The sequence below is a fragment of the Somniosus microcephalus genome, chromosome 20, assembly GCF_052327205.1.
Source record: "Somniosus microcephalus isolate GS21.2 chromosome 20, FLI_Smic_1.0, whole genome shotgun sequence".
Taxonomy (NCBI): domain Eukaryota; kingdom Metazoa; phylum Chordata; class Chondrichthyes; order Squaliformes; family Somniosidae; genus Somniosus; species Somniosus microcephalus.
In genome coordinates, this window is record NC_141006.1 from 36316157 (window position 1) to 36334671 (window position 18515).

The window sequence follows — 18515 nt, forward strand, 5'->3', positions numbered from 1 at the left end:
CGAGTCCCTCCTGGAACACTTCTTGTGCGTCAGTTAGCATTTTTGACATTCGGCCAGGTGTGACGTCGTCATCCTTTTTGGCATCTACCGTCAGTGCTTGTATGGCATGCCAATCTAACTGTATCTTCCGGATCCATTCACGTCCTAGTAGTGGTGGTCCTCCATCTGGCAATACATATAAGTCCATTTTTGGTGTTTCCTTGCCATTGTATATCACGTTCACCCTTATTGTTCCTTTGGGGTAGACTTTTTGCCCCGTGTACGTCTTCAAGATAATCTCTGTATCTCTCAAGGGTATATGTGAGAATAGCCGCTTGTAGTCCCTTTGGTTTATGACTGTTAGGGCTGATCCTGTGTCCAATTCCATTTTCACTTCGACTCCGTCTATCTTGAGCGTGACCCAGATAGTTTGGTGATCCTCCATTTTGGTTACATCATGTAGTTTCAGACAACCCAGCTCCTTGCTTCCGGAGTCTGTATCACTTTTCTGTTCGTCTGAACTACTCTCCGTCACTTTATGTACCTTTTTGTACTTCTCCTGTGGAGGTTTCTTGCTGCTGGTTTTCTTTCCCGACCTGCAGACTCTTATTATGTGTCCTACTTTTCCACACTGCACACTTGGTCCTTGAACCAACAATCCTTATGGTCGTGTGTTGTTCTGCCGCAGCGATAACACTTCACTGCTCCATATGACATTTCATTTGTGCCATATTCTTGCGGTCTCCTTGTATCTCTGCAGCACCCTGTGCGGCTGCTTCGTGTGATACTGCCATGTTGAAAGCCTTGTCCAGCGTAAGATCCTTTTCTGAAAGAAGCCGTTTCTGGGTTCCTTCACTTTGAAGCCCACACACAAACTTGTCCCTTAAAGTGTCTGCTAGTCCCGTTCCAAACTGGCAGTGTTTCGATAGCTTGTGCAGTTCCGTTAAATACTCAGCATTGCTTTCGTCTTTATGCTGGTTCCTTTTGTGAAACTTAAATCTTTCTGCTATCAGCAGCGGTGTGGGGTTTAAGTGGTCCTGTAGGATTGCCACTATGCTTTCAAAATCCTTTTCCACTGGCTTCTCTGGGGTGACTAGGTTTCGCAGTAAGCCGTACGTTTTTGCACCCATGGAATTCAACAATACCATTGCTTTCCTGGCATCTGGCACTTCATTCGCTTTGCAGTACGCCTCTATGCGTTCTACATATGTCGCCCAATCTTCGACTTCATTGTCGAACGCTGTGACCCTGCCACTCTTCTGCATCCCTGGGTGTGGTTAGACTGGCTAAAAATGGCGCCTCCCGCGCTCTCCCTTCTTCTCCGCTGGCTCAAAATGGCGTCTCCCGTGCTCTCCCTTCTTCTCCGCTGGCTCAAAATGGCGCCTCCCGCGCTTCCCTTTCTTCTCCGCTGCGGCCCAAATGTCGTCTCCCGTGCTTTCTTTTCTTCCCCCACGGACGCTGCTCAGCCCTTGAACACCGGCCGCGCTCTGCGCGTTTTCCTGCGCGCTTCTCTCGTTGACGTCGCTCGGTCTTCAACCCCAGCTGCGCCCTGCGCGCTTCATCCTCTCTCGTTGACACCGCTCGGTCTTCAACCCCGGCTGCGCTCTGTGCGCTTTACCCTCTCTCTTACCCGTCGACGCTGCTCGGCCTTTTTCTGTGCCGTCGGTTGGCTCCCGCCGCCGCTGTCCGGGAAGGGTCTGCGCCGTACCTGCTGCCAACCCGCTGCGCTGGATCGTCGCGGCTGGAGAACCAAGCCCAGCTCTCCACAGCATCCTCTGCCTGCTCAAGTCCTCTCAGGATGGTCGACGCCCGCACTGATGGAATCGGCCTTCTTCTGCAGAGTTGCAGGTAGGTTCGAATCACTTCGTCGCCAATGTTGAATCTGTGAATCTTTAGGTAGTGTGCCCTTCAAATAATCGACAGAGTCTGCAGAGGAACAATCAACAGGTGTTTACTGGATGAGGGTTGCTCTAAAACTAAACAGTACAGATCCCTACTCAGGGTTATATACAGGTGTGGTCACTGCTGGTACTACAGTATACAGGAGCTGTAAAAAGTAGTTCTCCCCTTAAACGCACATACACTGCACACTCCACATGATGTCAAGAAACAGCTGAGGGCCCTAGATACAGCAAAGGCTATGGGCCCTGAAAACATCCCGGCTGTCATGCTGAAGACTTGTTCTCCAGAACTAGCCGCACCTCTCGCCAAGCTGTTTCAGTACAGCTACAACACTGGCATCTATCCGACAATGTGGAGAACTGCCCAGGTATGTCCTGTCCACAAAAAGCAGGACAAATCCAATCCAGCCAATTACCGCCCCATCAGTCTACTCTCAATCATCAGCCAAGTGATGGAAAGTGTCGTCGACAGTGCTGACAAGTGTCACTTACTCACCAATAACATGCTCACCGATGCTCAGTTTGAGTTCTGCCAGGACCACTCGGCTCCCGACCTCATTACAGCCTTGGTCCAAACATGGACAAAAGAGCTGAATTCCAGAGGTGAGGTGAGAGTGACATCAAAGGCAGCATTTGACTGTGTGTGGCATCATGGAGCTCTCGTAAAATTGAAGTCAATGGGAATCCGGGGGAAAATCTCTACTGGCTTGAGTCATAACTAGCACAAAGGAAGATATTTGTGGTTGTTGGAGGCCAGTCATCTCAGCCCCAGGAAATCGCTGCAGGAGTTCCTCAGGGCAGTATTCTAAGCCCAACCATCTTGAGCTGCTTCATCAATGACTTTCCCTGCATCATAAGGTCAGAAGTGGGGATGTTCATTAATGATTGCATAGTGTTCAGTTACATTTGTAGCTCCTCAGATAATGAAGCAGTCTGTGCCCGCATGCAGCAAGAACTGGATGACATTCAGGCTTGGGCCTTGGACTGATAAGTGGCAAGTAACATTCGCAGCACAAAAATGTCAGGCAATGACCATCCCCAACAAGAGAGAGTCTAACCACTGCCCCTTGACATTCAATGTCATTTACAGCACCGAATCTCCCACCATCAACAGCCTGGGGGCCACCATTGACCAGAAACTTAACTGGACTAGCCACATAAATACTGTGGCTACAAGAGCAGGTCAGAGGCTGGGTTATCTGTGATGAGTGTCTCATCTCCTAACTCCCCAAAGCCTTTCCACCAAGACAGGAGTGTGCTGGAATACTCTGCACTTGCCTGGATGAGTGCAACTCCAACAACACTCAAGAAGCTCGACACCATCCAGGACAAAGCAACCCGCTTGATTGGCACCCCATCCACCACTCTAAACATTCACTCCCTCCACCACCAGTGCACCGTGGCTGCAGTGTGTACCATCTACAAGATGCACTGCAGCAATTCCTCAAGGCTTCTTCGCCAGCACCTCCCAAACCCGCGACCTCTATCACCTAGAAGGACAAGGGCAGCAGGTGCATGGGAACACCACCACCTCCAAGTTCCCCTCCAAGTCACACACCATCCTAACTTGGAAATATATCGCCGTCCCTTCATTGTTGCTGGGTCAAAATCCTGGAACTCCCTCCCTGACAACACTTGGGAGTACCTTCAGCACATGGACTGCAGCAGTTCAAGAAGGCAGCTCACCACCACCTTCTCAAGGGCAATTTAGGATGGGCAATAAATGCTGGCCTTGCCAGCGACACCCACATCCATGAACGAAAAATAAAAAATTCAAGGCCCTGCAAAGGATCCATGCATAGACGTTCATCAGCAACACATAACTAATTTTGTCAATTTGAAACAATTCATCTCATCACAGTTCAGTTCTGATCATAATAACCTTTTCCTCAAGATTCTTATGCTGAAAGGATAGCATTTTCCTGTATTGTTATGGTGAGGTTTTACTGTAAGTACAACTGCATATATAATTTATATATGTAGATACCATTGGCCTAGAAATTCCAGAAGGGCTGCTCTACCAGTGAAAATGTGGCAGGATGGGACTTCCACCCTTTATTTGCTCTCTTCCTGAACCCATCCCAAATCCTGAGATCACTGCCTGGGCCAGCAACAGTACTACTGATGTCTCGCTCCATGGAGCCAACAGGATTTTGTCAATCCATTAGGGAGGTGCAGGACATTCTGTTCCAAGTATTAAAATAGAAAATGGAAAAAATTCTAGCTGATACATGTTCCCTCGGGGATCTGGCGCGCTCTCTCAGATCAATTGCCATTTGGATGTAGCATTTTGGAGTCCACTTATGGCATTGTATGACAAGCAGAATGCTTCATGCAGGTGCACTTGCCGCTTAGCGTATGCTGGGCAAGACTTGCGGCCGAGCTCGGTATCCCGCCAGTGCTGCCTCCAAATGTGATGCCACGACAGAGGGTGTGGCAGTGGAAGAATTGCCTGCTTGTCCCATTGCAATTTCTATATGAAGTCAGGGAGGGGTGGAAACGGGTTGTATCCCAAATTCCTCTACCCTGCCCAGATCATGTGAACTCTCAGCCAAAAACAGCACAGATTTTATGCGCTTGTGGCAAAGCCACCAAGGGACTCCTGTGTGACTATATAACTGCCTTTAACAGAGTGCTACAGCACCTATGTTTGTTTACTGTTTGTAAATAACCCATTCTCGGTAAGTTCCAGAACCAGCGCGATGACGTCATCACGTTGGTCACGTGACGTCCCGAACGGCGGGAAACGTGATGACGTCATGACGTCAGGCTGGGAGGTTCCCAGGTCAAACCTCGTGAAGCCAGCCTTAAGAAAAGACCTGTTGATTGTTTCTCCTGCATACCATTGTTTGTTCTTTAGTTTACATTAAACTTCATTTAATTATCAGACTGACTCGACCTCAGTATTTCAGCTAGGGATCTGACGATTCCTACATGCTCAGATTTTGATCCATAGGTTATATCTTCAAGCAGCAAACACAGGTATGACTGCAGTACTATGATGGAGCAGCTTTGTGTCCAGGAGTTACAGAAATTATGTTTGTGACCTTTGTTCATATAAACAGTACACCAGGGTCTAAGGTGTCACCCATTCTCATTCTGCTTCGTTCCAGAATCAGGTTAGCCACTGACTCCACATTTATAATACAAATAATTACAGGTCTTTGCACTGGTACAAAACAAAACTGATTCAGACTGATGGTGCAGCTGGAGTGTAATTACAGCCTAATATTCGGATTTACTTTTCACAAAAAAGCACAATTAACATTCTGTGAGCAAAATTACATAATTAAGCGTTTCTTTCATAGTTTCCGTTGTTAGCATCATCTCAAATGATATATATGAGGGAACATATATATATGCAAGCAGGAAAAGTCCAGAATTTCATCCAGCTCACATTTTTACTATCCAACCCTACTGTCCTCCATTGACCACATTCCTCTTGTAGCAAGAGCCATTTGTATCCTGTGAACTCTTGGATTAATTCATAACCTCATTATCCTCAAAATCTCCTATCCTGTTCACAATCTTATATTTATATAGCTCCCTTTTGGAGGAGCTAATTAGATCAACCACAGCTGCTTTTTCTGGGAGCCTGTTCCTTACGTGAGACTTCTATTAACCTCTGGTCTCACTAAACGGCCCTCACATGTGAAAATTGACTAGAATTTCCATGTCGTTTTTGGTGTAACTTCAGCATTTAACCAGAGCAAAATGGAGTGGAAGATGTTTACATGGCCTGTATAATGCAGTCTATCTTTGACACCAGTGCCTTATCTCTTTCTCCCCCTGCATCTCTGGATCTTATTCATGGGCAGTCTGGTGTTTCCTCCTATGATCATTGGCATGGTCCTCCAAGGAGAAAGGCCAAAGGTTGGTTTGATGGTTGTATCAGACATTATTCTGAGAGAGAGGAGTATCAGGCAGGTTGACTCCAGCCAGCCATTGCCATACTTTACACCTTTATGCCATTACAATGTCAGTTGTGGCTCAGTGGGTAGCACACTTGCCTCTGAGTCAGAACGTTGTGGGTTCAAATCCCACTCCAGGGACTTGAGCACATGAGGCTAGGCTGACGCTCCAGTGCAGTGCTGAAGGAGTGCTGCACTGTTGGAGGTGCCGTCTTTCAGATGAGACGTTAAACCGAGGCCCTGTTTGCTCTCTCAGGTGGACGTAAAAGATCCCATAGCACTATTTCGAAGGGCAGGGGAATTATCCCTGGTGTCCCTCAACCAACATAACAAAAAACAGATTTTCTGGTCATTATCACATTGCTGTTTGTGGGCGCTTGTTGTGCAAATTGGCTGTCGCGTTTCCCACATTACAACAGTGACTCCACTTCAGAAGTACTTCATTGGCTGTAAAGCGCTTTGAGACGTCGGGTAGTCGTGAAAGGCGCTATATAAATGCAAGTCTTTCTTTCCTTCTTTATACTGGGTCCTTCATCTGTGTCTCCATTAATCAGCGAGGTGGCTGCTCTTATGGTAGCTTTCAGATCCCGAACGCCCTGAACGATTGCAGCATGTACCGCAGCCGCCTTGTGTGGAAGCCAGTGCACAGGATTCTGTCTATTCTCCTGTCTCTTGCCTCTTGCCACCAGAGCTGCAGCCCGTGGAGGTAGAGGCACTGACTGGTCTCTAGACGCTGCTTAGCTGAGGGTCTGCTGCCGATTCCAGTGAAGCTGCCACATGCTCTATTGCTTCCTGCAACAAAGAAAACGCTTCCCTAATGTTGTCAAAAATCAGAGCTGCAGACTCGAGTCACATCTGCTAGTTTCTGCACATCCTTGGAAACTGACCTCAAGGCCCTACACATAGATAGAAACATAGAAGATAGGAGCAGGAGTAGGCCATTCGGCCCCTTGAGCCTGTTCCGCCATTTAATGAGATCATAGCTGACCATCCAAATTCAGTACCCTGTCCCTGCTTTCTCCCCATATCCCTTGATCCCTTTAGCCTTAAGAAATATATCTAACTCCTTCTTGAATATATTTAATGAATTGGCCTCAACTGCCTTCTGTGGTAGAGAATTCCACAGGTTCACCACTCTCTGGGTGAAGAAATTCCTCCTCATCTCAGTCCTAAATGGCTTACCCCTTATCCTTAGACTGTGACCCCTGGTTCTGGACTCCCCTGCCATCGAGATCTGGTATTCCTCATCTGCCTTCTTTTCTGGCATGTACCCATGAGTTCTGGGTCCCAAATTCCAAAGCCATAGGCAGTCTTCACCTTGTTGGGAAGGTAGGACATCCTCACCCACTTCCCACTCCACTGGCTATCTTGTGTGCTGTGAATCATCCGGTGCCACATTCTTAGTCATACTGTCCAATTATCCCCGGGTGATAGTATCTGAGCTGCTGCGAGGGAGTGATGCAGAGGTTGAATTTGAGGAGGTTTGAGTAGAGAAATGTTAGGTATGAGATCGCTGCAGTCGCTCAGTGGTAGGCTTGAATTCAATTCCAGCTCCTGCATCTCGCTCTTTTTCATCCTCCTTTTTCTTCCTCAGTGTCATCATAGGAGGTAGTTATGGGGTCTCTGCTTCTCCTCCTCATCCTCATGATCATCATCTTGCTCCTCCTGTGCCCTCTTGCTGTGTGGTGGGTACTGCCCTCTCCCCACCTTTTAAAAAGAGTACATTGTGAAGGGTTAGTTGTACAGCTGTTGCGTTAAAGGGTGAAGAGTGTGCTGGAGCCCAGGGTGCCTAAGGGAGAGTCGCCAGTCCTGCCCTGGTCAGTTAATTTAAGTTGTTTGTAGCACTGGTCTGCAGTCCTGGGGATGAGAGAGTTGTCACTCAATGCCTGTGCCACCTCTCTCCACGTAGGACAAATGACCTTTTTTGCAGATTTCCTGCTGCAGGCACCCAGCACTCTGTCTCTCTTGTGTTCTGTTTCACTGAGGATTTGCAGGTTTGCATGTTGGACTTGCAAAATTGAGGTATTTTCTTCTTTGCCTCTGTGCCATTCCCTTATCCCTTCTTCGGCTGCTTCTGCTAGGTTGCCTTGTCAGACATTCATGTAAAGCGGCTCCAAAACAATCATGAGACATCCATTATAGCCAGCTGACAGTCAACTGACTGAGCCAAGTACTGTTCCTTAGGCCCCTGCTGTTCCTCCAGCCTGTTGCTTGCAGCCGTCAGCCAAAACTGGCATAGAATCACAGAAATATACAGCACAGAAAGAGGCCATTCAGCCCATCGTGTCTGTGCCAGCCGAAAAGGAGCTATCCAGCCTAATCCCAATTTCCAGCTCTTGGTCCATAGGCTTGTAGGTTACAGCACTTCAAGTGCATAATAAAGTAATTTTTAAATGCGATGAGAGTCTCTTTCAGGCAATGAGTTCCAGACCCCCACCACCTTCTGGGTGAAAAAATGTCTCCTCAACTCCCTTCTACCAATTACTTTAAATCTATGCCCCCTGGCTATTGACCTCTCTGCTAAGGATAATAGGTGCTTCCTATCCACTCTATCTGGGCCCCTCATAATTTTATACACCACAATTAAATCTCTCCTCAGCCTCCTCTGTTCCAAAGAAAACAACCTCAGCCTATCCAATCTTTCCTCATAGCTAAAATTCTCCAGTCCTGGCAGCATCCTCGTAAATCTCCTCTGTACCCTCTCTAGTGCAATCACATCTTTCCTGCATCTTAAAGATTGCACTCTAATTTCCACACACCCCAACACATTACTTGATTTGGGTTTTACATCAATCACTACTGCAATAGACATGCCAATGAGCTGGCCCAGGAAATTCTCATAGAAATAACTCTCCAGACAATTGGCGGATGCATCTCAATTTCCATTGGCGTAAAAGTGCTGCAACGTACTGCGTGGAATTTCTAGGCCACTATCTTTAAAGAAAATTGTTTGGGTTTAATCTATTTTTTTTTTAATGTTGTTTGTGTCACCTTTAGGTGAAATTCATTTTCATTTCCACTTTTACTTGGTGTGTGCATGAAGACATTCGCAATCCAAAGCATTGTAAATTTGAAGCACTCAGTTGTGAATTATTCACAAACTATGCAACGATCAGCCAGGGATTATACTTCTTATTCTGACACATCAGCTAAAAAAAAATAAGTGGCAAACAGAGCTGTTGCTGTTCAGAAATGTCTGATTGGAACATGTCTTCCTTTCTGATTGACATTCTGCACAATACGGGTAATTAGGAGGTCAAGGATAGCGCACTGTCTGTTACTGACTCCACAAACGATTCGCTTTGTCATTCGTATGTTTTCAGTGAGCTGTATTAAAATTGGAAAAATGATACTGAAAGAAACAATTTGCTTCAACAGCCTCCTGTTCTGGAAGATCACCAGGGTGGAAATGATGTCCCAGTACATGGAGCTACAATGCTTGACCGTTGTGAAAATTGTATTTTTCCCAACCTCTAGGCAGAGCTGTTAAATAAAACCAATATTTAAAAAAAATCTTCCAAGGGATTAAGTGAATTAGAACATTAGCTTCTTAAAATAAAGCAGAGGTACTCGTTTTAAAAAAAAACTTGAATGAATCCTGTATCGTATCTCTCAGGGGCTTGCCTTTGTTTTATTCTAATCTGCATTACATGTTCCATTTTAACAACTGGATAAATATTTAAAAATAACTTGAATCCATTTCTGGCGAGCTGGCACTTTAGGGCCATCTGTATATTAGCGGGAGAGTACTGGGGAAGAATATGGTTCTGTAGCTAATAGCATTGAGATCTGGACATTTCCACCCTTCATACTGCACTCGAAAAAATATGCCAGTCAGGCCGCAGGGCAAAAAAAGGGCACATTATTTTTGAACATGGGGCATCGTCGCAGGATAAGGGGTAGGCCATTTAAGACTGAGATGAGGAGTATTTTCTTCACTCAGAGGGTTGTGAATCTTTGGAATTCTCTGCCCCAGAGGGCTGTGAATGCTGAGTCTTTGAGTATATTTAAGTCTGAGATAGATAGATTTTTGGACTCTAGGGGAATCAAGGGATGTGGAGATCGGGCAGAAAAGTGGAGTTGAGGTTGATGATCAGCCATGATCTTATTGAATGGCAGAGCAGGCTCGAGGGGCCGTATGGCCTACTCCTGCTCTTATTTCTTATTTTCTTATGTTCTTAGTATGTTTGTATCGCAACATTCTCTACAAATGCATTTAAAGCATAATATAAATGGGGTAAAACTGAGCCTATTAACAAAAATCACAATTTCAGTTTATTGATGTATTTGGCTATGCATCCAGACTGCAAGTGGTTCTTCTACTGTCTGAGGCTCATTAACTTCATCAATATATAGGACATCCTTTTATACACCAGTATATAATGAGATTATTTTTTTTAATTAAATTTTATTTTGGCATTTCTGAAATACCTCTATGGGTTCCTCCGACGTCGGTGCCATTTTGAGAAGTGATTTTATGCACACCACCATGACCTAGTTTAAATAATTTGCCAATGGCCCCTTAATTAGATGTTCTTCTGAGTTTTTCAAGTGAAAGTAGCTGAAGTTGATGTTCGATAATGAACAGAAGAGAACCCCATAAGTCTACAAACCATTTCCATGTCTGTCTATGAGCAATGTGCAGCAAGAACAATACATTCTGAATAATTCCTTTAGTCACTAAATTAATTAACGTTTGAATAAAATGGACTTAAATAATGATTGGCAGCTGCCTGAGAGTTGAAGATGGGTAGATCGACCAGGAAAGGGATGGCCTTTTCCCTAGTATGGTACATGCAGGGTCCATTGCTGCTATTTAGTTGTTGTTTTAGCCATTCATTTACTTTTTGTGTTGATCTTGAATGATGACCAGTCTGAAACAATTTGTAGCTAGTTATTTTAGTGAGGTCGCACTCAAATGCCACTGATAACATACTAAGGAGAGTGTTTGGCTGATATTCTATCACCGATTTGAATGCCTTGCAAAGCTATTAATCAAACTGGGTGCTCCTGAATTATACATGACAGTACAGTATTCAGTCAGTCAGCAAACTATATTTTCAAGCATCACGATCACTATGTATGTATATATGCTGAATGTATACATGTGTTTAATATATCTCAGGCTCTTAATTATCTTCTAATCCCGCTTTGAAAGTGGAATAACAATTCTCATTATAACATCCGCTGTCAGTATTATTTCTCATTAATTGACTATTTTCATTTGACAAACTGTGTGGCAATCATTAACCCTTCAGTGTAAAGATCATTGCTCAGCAGTGGTGAGAAGCAGTAATTGACATCTGCCATAATAGTTATGACAAGCCAAAGAGACTGACCAAAAATAGAATAAATTCACCCCCTGTGTGTTTGAGGTAGTCGAGATATTGGTGTGATTTCCTCATGACTTTCAGGTCCTCTGATCCCTTCTATGTGATGATACTGCCTTGTAATCATTTCACGTATCTGGTATTCTGGAACAATTGTCACAGTAAATCTCTCAGTCTTCAATCAGTGTAATATCAGTGTTGCTTGTAATTGTTAGAATAGTTTTCACTGTTTTGGTATTAGACTATAATTTAAACTGCAGGTCAAATCAAACCCTTAAGCCACTTGAGTCTCACTGTCATGGCTTCTGATCCCGCCTGAATATGGGCTATTGCTCTTTCCCATTCATATTTTTGTGGAATTTGCGTAAATCATGTAGGAAACAAACATTGTTAGTTTCAGTCTTGATTTTACATTTGCTTGTCAGAGACGTTCTAGCAGCCTTTGCCATTCTATTTGTTCAGTATCTTGTATGGATTTGAACGTCTGACATCTTGTCCTTTTTTTTTATTGTAAACTATGATTCCAGGAATACAGTTCACATTCCATACCTTTCACTTGGAGAGTCCCCATGACTATCTGCTGATCACTGAGAATGGAAGCTTTGCCCATCCTTTGAAAAGACTCACAGGATCTAACCTGCCACCTTCAGTCAGTGCTGGACTCTTTGGGAATTATACAACACAGATCCGATTTATTTCAGACTTCTCCATGTCGTACGAGGGATTCAACATAACCTTTGCAGGTATAGCACACTTTTCATTTCTTAGTGAGAATATGTTGTTGTTTACTAAGTTGAGCAATTTGACACCCATTTGGCTAGAGCCTACTTGCAACTATTGAATCCTAGCCCACCTCTGACCACTAAGTCTCAGTTCCCCAATCATCACTGAATTTCCATAGTCCATTTTTATCCCAAATGAAGAAAACACTGGAAAATTGAACACTTTTTCTTCCCATTGTAACTATCAAACACAACCAAATCAAGTGCAACACTACCCACCAGCAGTGTAAAGCTCTCTCTATTCTGCTTCATAGATATGTTGAAGACCCAAGCTCAGAAGAGCATCCTTTATTGTACCAGTATGTTTTTTCCCCCATTCTCTATTTCCATTTATAACAACCATTCTCAAAAGTGGGAGCGCTAATTTGAACTGAATTCTGTAGCACAGCGCTGTGGGCCTTTTCCCACTAGGGGTTGGTGATAACTGCTGAAGCTCATTTCATGTAGCACTCTTTCAAGAAGAAAAGAGACATTCATCAGTCAGCCTGAGCCTGAACGTAGATTCCAGCATGAAGGGACAATGTCAGAACTCGCTGTAGCAGTTAGTTTCTAAAAGAAATCAAATAGTTAGTTATCTCTTTGTTAAACACAGGTCTTTCTTTTCTGGAATAATTTGGTTTGAACAGTTTAAGCAGCAATCCACTCATGAGCCTCCCATCGCTACACGAATCTCCCACTTCCTTATTGTGTACCTGCCATTTGCAATAATGGTTCCATAATTTGTTTGTTCTATTTCAGCTGTTTTCAGCCCAACAATCTTCTCCTTCCTTAAAACAGTGACAATTTTGTGCTTTATCCAGAACATGATTTGGAGCCTTGTGATGATCCCGGTATCCCACCGTTCAGCAGCAGAAGTGGCCTTCGATTTGGAGTTGGAGACACTCTCACTTTTTCATGTTTCCCGGGATATAGACTGGAAGGTGTGTTCCGGATAACCTGCCTTGGAGGTAGACGGCGTGTGTGGAGTTCGCCTCTTCCAAGGTGTGTTGGTAGGTGGTCGTGTGCTTTCATTTCACTTGGGCTGAAATTTCAACACAAGCTAGGAGCTGTGCAAAGACCTGAACCAATGCATTATTGTCAAGTTATTTTTTTTTTACAGAAAGTAGATCGTGAGCTATTATTGTTTGATGTAATATTTAACAACAGTCACAACAGTGAGTGCCTACAATTTCCCCCGTTGATTATTGAAACTGCCTCTGGTGGTGATGCCTTGAAGGCTCAATATGTTGCCACACCAGTGCTCTGTACCAAGGGGTGCTAAACTGCGGTATTGCACTCCTGAATTTCTCACATCAATCCAGATTTGTGCCATATGGTGTGGGGGGGCAGGGTGGTTGAGGGAGGACTAGGACTGGCAGCATAAACTTCTCAACAGGTAGAGGGGAAGAAAACCTGCAAGGTATGTCACGTTGGCTTTTGTCCTGCACCAATTAAGGACTAACATTGCCCAAAGCCTGGTAAGCAAGTCATCTGCTCTCATCTCAACTGGGGCCAGCATGGCTTGGGGCACCATGAAGAATCAGAGAAAAACTTATTTTTTTTATGGTTAAAAAAAAAATCGCTATTTGTTTTATTCTTTGCACGTTCCTATCTGAAACTAATAAGGGTATATTTTGTTCTGAGTGTTGGTGATAGCAGAAAAATAGATGTGATGGAAGTGGTGAGCAAAACAGTAATGAACAACATTTATTGGCACGAGTGGCAATTTTGCTCACACCCTGAAATGGGTAATTATGAAAAAAAACACTTGTTAAGACCTTGTTAATGAATTTGAGGATCTTCCCCGGGTTAAGGACTGGATTAAGAGATATGGGCAATTTTGCCAGGAGGAAAGTGAAGAAAAACTATTTTCTGAACTGCTATTCAGAACAGGCGTTGGCGATAATGAAGGAAGGGGAAGATAAATATAAATCTGTAACAAAAATCAAAATACTGCAGATGCTGGAAAACATAAAAAAGAGAATGCTGGAAATATTCAGCAAGTCAGACACAGATCTAGTTCTGATGAATGGCAATGCCTGAAGCATTAACTTGTCACTTCTCTCCATAAATATAAATCTCTCATTAGTTCATTGACCAACAGTATTTTCAGATTGTATGAATGCTCTTGCAAAGGATATCCAAGAAAGCAAAGAAAGAAATATGGACCTATTCTGATGCAACTTATGACAGTAGCCTGTAATACTGGATCTGAAAAGATGTGAGCAGATCTGTTCATAAGAACATAAGAAATAGGAGCAGGAGAAGGCCATGTGGCCCCTCAAGCCTGCTCCGCCATTCAATAAGATCATGGCTGATCATCGACATCAACTCCACTTTCCCGCCCGATCTCCATATCCCTTGATTCCCCTAGAGTCCAAAAATCCATCTATCTCAGCCTTGAATATACTCAAAAGACTTAGCATTCACAGCCCTCTGGGGCAGAGAATTGCAAAGATTCACAACCCTCTGAGTGAAGAAATTCCTCCTCATCTCAGTCTTAAATGGTCGACCCCTTATCCTGAGACTATGCCCCCTAGTTCTAGACACTCCAGCCAGGGGAAACAACCATATCGATGAAACAGTTCAGATTTTTGATTTGGGTTGGGTTTTGTAGAAGGCATGTTGGTGTTTAGCAGAGATGGACGAAAGGGAAATATACTGCAGATAGTATTATAAAGTTTAATATATTCCTACCGAAAAACATTTAAACTAGAAACCAGGAAGAAAAGCCTTAAATGGAAATTAAGAAAAAAATACAAGAGGGTAATTAGGTGTGTTAAGGGAAGTGATGTGCCATGAAACAAAGGAATAACCAAGAGCCTCATAGTCAGGATTGCGATTGTATTAATAAACTGATTTATGTTAACTTAAGGGTCATAAATTGGTTACTGAAGCTTGAAGGTTCCATATGGGAAAAGATCTATAATGGGGACTTAGTTAAAGGCTGAAGATAGATATGAATTTCATATGATTCGCCTCAGATATTTAGAAGAAATTAATGACTGATAGGACTGCTAATAAGAGAAGAAATCAAAATAAATTATTTAACATGAGACGAGGTGAGAAATAAATCTAATTGAGTGGAAACTTGAGGCCTAGGTAAGTGACTTAATGTCACTGGTGAAAAAGCCAACACAAATAGCGCAGGAAAAGAAAACCTCTGTTCTTCACTGTCCAAACACAACACTCATTGTAAAAGCAGATAATCCCTGCTTAATAATACCTCACTACAGTAAAGCAGCAGAAGGTTATGGAAGACACTTACAATCATGCAGATATTGAATTTGACTTGTTTTCACAACCCTGGCAAGAAATTAAGCCTTTAACCTCCTGTAACAAACCGTGCTATTTGTGCTGCTTTCTTTTTAATAATGTGTATAAAATAAATACAAGCAACATTCTACCAAATAAGGGTTAAAAAGGTGACTGCATTCTGTACTTCAAAGATGATTTGTTGCTTCTGTGAAATGAGATTAAGTCACATTTCAAAGTAGCTACGACAATTTTCATGCAATTTACCAGTTCCTGTGTTCTGTATGTAATAATTGGTTTTCCTGGATAAATTTTACAGGTCCATTCAGCTGTTTGGAACTGGTGTTTGTACACGTCATTGTACGATGCGAGACTGCAGTGTGGGTTTTCTTGTGATTACGGTTATTGAGAAATTTTGACTGTTGTGTGGGAAAGCAGACAACATTCTGTCTCAAACTCACTAAATGCCATTCCACTGTATCTTTCTTAACATTGTTTTCATTCATCTGCTTTCCTACTTCCAAGATAATAAGTGGATTAAAGCCTGACCAAAGTGCTGCATAAGCGAGCAGCTTAAATATTTTGTGTGAAACTTGCTAGCTGAGGCATACAACTCAAGACATTAACCTAGTACTAAAATACCACACAAAGATACTGATCTGTTTGCTGAGGCAGCAATCAGGATGATGCTTGTTTAATCCCAAAAGACCATTCTATTTGCTAAAGTCTGTTTAAAGAAGCATTTCCCCCCACTATTTTCTTGTTAAACGTTATTGCCACAACCACATGATCCTCTTCTCTTTGGGAAGTGGAATTATTTCCGGCCATCAGCATGGATGATGTCATCATGAATGAGGTACACTGAGCAGTGTGGGGAGCTTTGCAAATGTTTTGGGGGACGATGTGACTGGATCGTATTTGACTGTAAACAGAAGTTACATGGATCTGGACACTGAAAGAATTGAAGTATAAGCGTAGGATGTCATACTAAACGCAATAGAACAACTTGCCGAGCAGATGTTACTTCCATTCTCTACTTCATCATGTTTTCCTGGCAAAGCATGACAGTGCTGTTAAAAAACAACATCCCCCTGATGGTGAAAAGCAAGTATAAAATCCCTGTGACACATATAATGGGAGGTAGCCTTACCTCAGTCAGGCATCCTTACTGTACAGACATAACTGCCTCACTGACTAGATCCTAGCACAAAGCCCAACCATACAATACAGTGTCTGAAAGGTGTCATCCAACTTCCCAGGGGAAAGTGAGGCATCCTTTTTCCTCTCTGAATAAACAGACACAAGAGGAAAATAGTACATCAGTGCAGAAAATATTTATTCATGAATGACCTATGTATCGTGCTTTGCCATCCACGAGGCATACGGCACTTTCCTTCTATAACCCGCTCACAAGATTGTTACCCTGCATTAGATTTACTGTTAAGCTGAACCATCTGCATTCAAGAAATCACTATCATATTTTATTTTACAGTACAGCATCTTTTTTTATCCAAAGATAGTGGTCAGTTTTAAAGGGACACATTCCCCATGGAAGGAAAATGGTGCAAGTAATTTATATTAGATCCAGTCGTTGATACTCAGACTAGAGGGAGCTCAGACTAGAGAGAGCCTATTTCTAAAGTATATGGCCTAGAAATTCGGTGGTGCCCCGTTTGGGGCGCCAAGCTCGCCTGGGCGCCGGAATTACCGCTCCGGACGGAGCCGCTTGCGCCAGCCCGATACTCAGTTTCAGCGCCCCAAACGGAAGCGGGGCGCTTTTGCCTTCTTAAAGGTTTGTACGAACCTCTCAGCCAATCCATTTGTGGCTGGATGATACGGGGCGGATGTGTAATGCCTTACCCCATTCTTTTTCAAGAACCTCCGGAAATCTTCGGACACAAACTGTGGTCCGTTGTCGGAGCAAATCTGTTCTGGCAAGCCATTCCTGACAAAAATGGTCCGTAGGACTGCAATAGTTTTCTCCGTGGTGGTGGAGGACATTTTGATGACCTCAGGCCATTTCGAGTGCACATCCATGGCTATTAAAAACATTGAGTCCATGAATGGACCAGCAAAATCAATATGCACCCGTTGCCATGGAGATGAGGGCCACTCCCATGGGTGTAGAGGGGCCTGTGGTGGTGCATTTTGGACTTTCTGGCATCCTGAGCAGCTCTTGGTCAGGTCCTCGATTTGTTTATTGATTCCCGGCCACCACACGTAAGCCCTGGCTAGGCTTTTCATTTTTACCCCTCCCAGATGAGCCTCATGAAGCTCATTGAGCACTCTATCCCTTAACTTGGGTGGAATTACCACTCGGGATCCACACATCAAGGTCCCCCGGCACACTGACTGCTGTTCTCTCTTTGTCGAGAATGCTGGCAACAGTGAGTCGCCATGTGCTGGCCATCCCTTCACCGTCAAATCATGTACCCGAGACAGTGTCGGGTCATTTCAGGTTTCCTTTTCAGTACAAGCGTTAGTTACCGGTAGGTATTCAACTATAGTCGAATGGAATATTTCGACAGAATCCACTGCTGGTGCTTCCTCCGCAGTAGGCAGTGGCAGGCATGATAGCCCATCAGCATTTCCGTGCTGTTTCGTGCCCTTATATTCAATCTCATAGTGGTGTGCCCCTAGAAAAAGTGACCATCTTTGTAGTCGTTGCGCAGTCATCACCGGAACGCCCTTCTTCGGATTAAAAATGGAGACAAGAGGCTGGTGATCAGTCAGCAAGGTGAATTTCTGCCCGTGCAGATAATGATTGAACTTTTTCACTCCCCATACTAGGCTGAGGGCCTCCCTGTCAATCTGGGCGTAGTTACGCTCGGCTGAGGTTAGTGATCGTGACGCAAAGGCTATTGGCCTCTCTGAGCCGTCCGAGAATTTGTGCGACAGCACCGCTCCAATGCCGTAGGGTGACGCATCACATGCCAACCGAATTGGTAATGCCAGGTTGTAATGGGCCAATACCTCTTTTTCGATGTAAAGTGTTTTGCTCTTCTGGAAAGCTCGTCTACATTCGTCACTCCACTTCCATGGCACCCCAGTTTGCAGTAGGGTGGTCAGTGGGTGTAGTATTGTAGACAAATTTGGCAAGAACTTATGGTAGTAGTTTACCAGCCCGAGGAACGACCTCAGTTGTGACACATTTTCCGGTGCTGGAGCCTTGACTACTGCCTCAATCTTCTCTGGGGACTTATGTAACCCCTCTTTATCGATAACGTGGCCACAATACGAGATCTGTTTTCTAAAAAACTCGCATTTGGGGCGGTTAGCTCGGAGCCCATATTCCTGCAATCTAGTGAGCACCTGCTTCAGGTTGGCAAGGTGATCACTGTCATTTTCGCCCGTGACCAGGATTTCGTCCAAACAACA

The 18515-nt window shown here is 44.0% G+C and overlaps 1 protein-coding gene across 1 annotated transcript in view; it reads left to right on the forward strand.

Annotated features, from left to right (window-relative positions):
* Positions 1-18515, forward strand: part of csmd2 (CUB and Sushi multiple domains 2) — an 807040-nt gene that overhangs the window by 316294 nt on the left and 472231 nt on the right. The window contains exons 15-16 of the mRNA XM_085962435.1: positions 11649-11864; positions 12704-12892. Of these exons, the coding sequence (XP_085818561.1) occupies positions 11649-11864; positions 12704-12892 (405 nt within the window). The remainder of the gene's footprint in view (positions 1-11648; positions 11865-12703; positions 12893-18515) is intronic.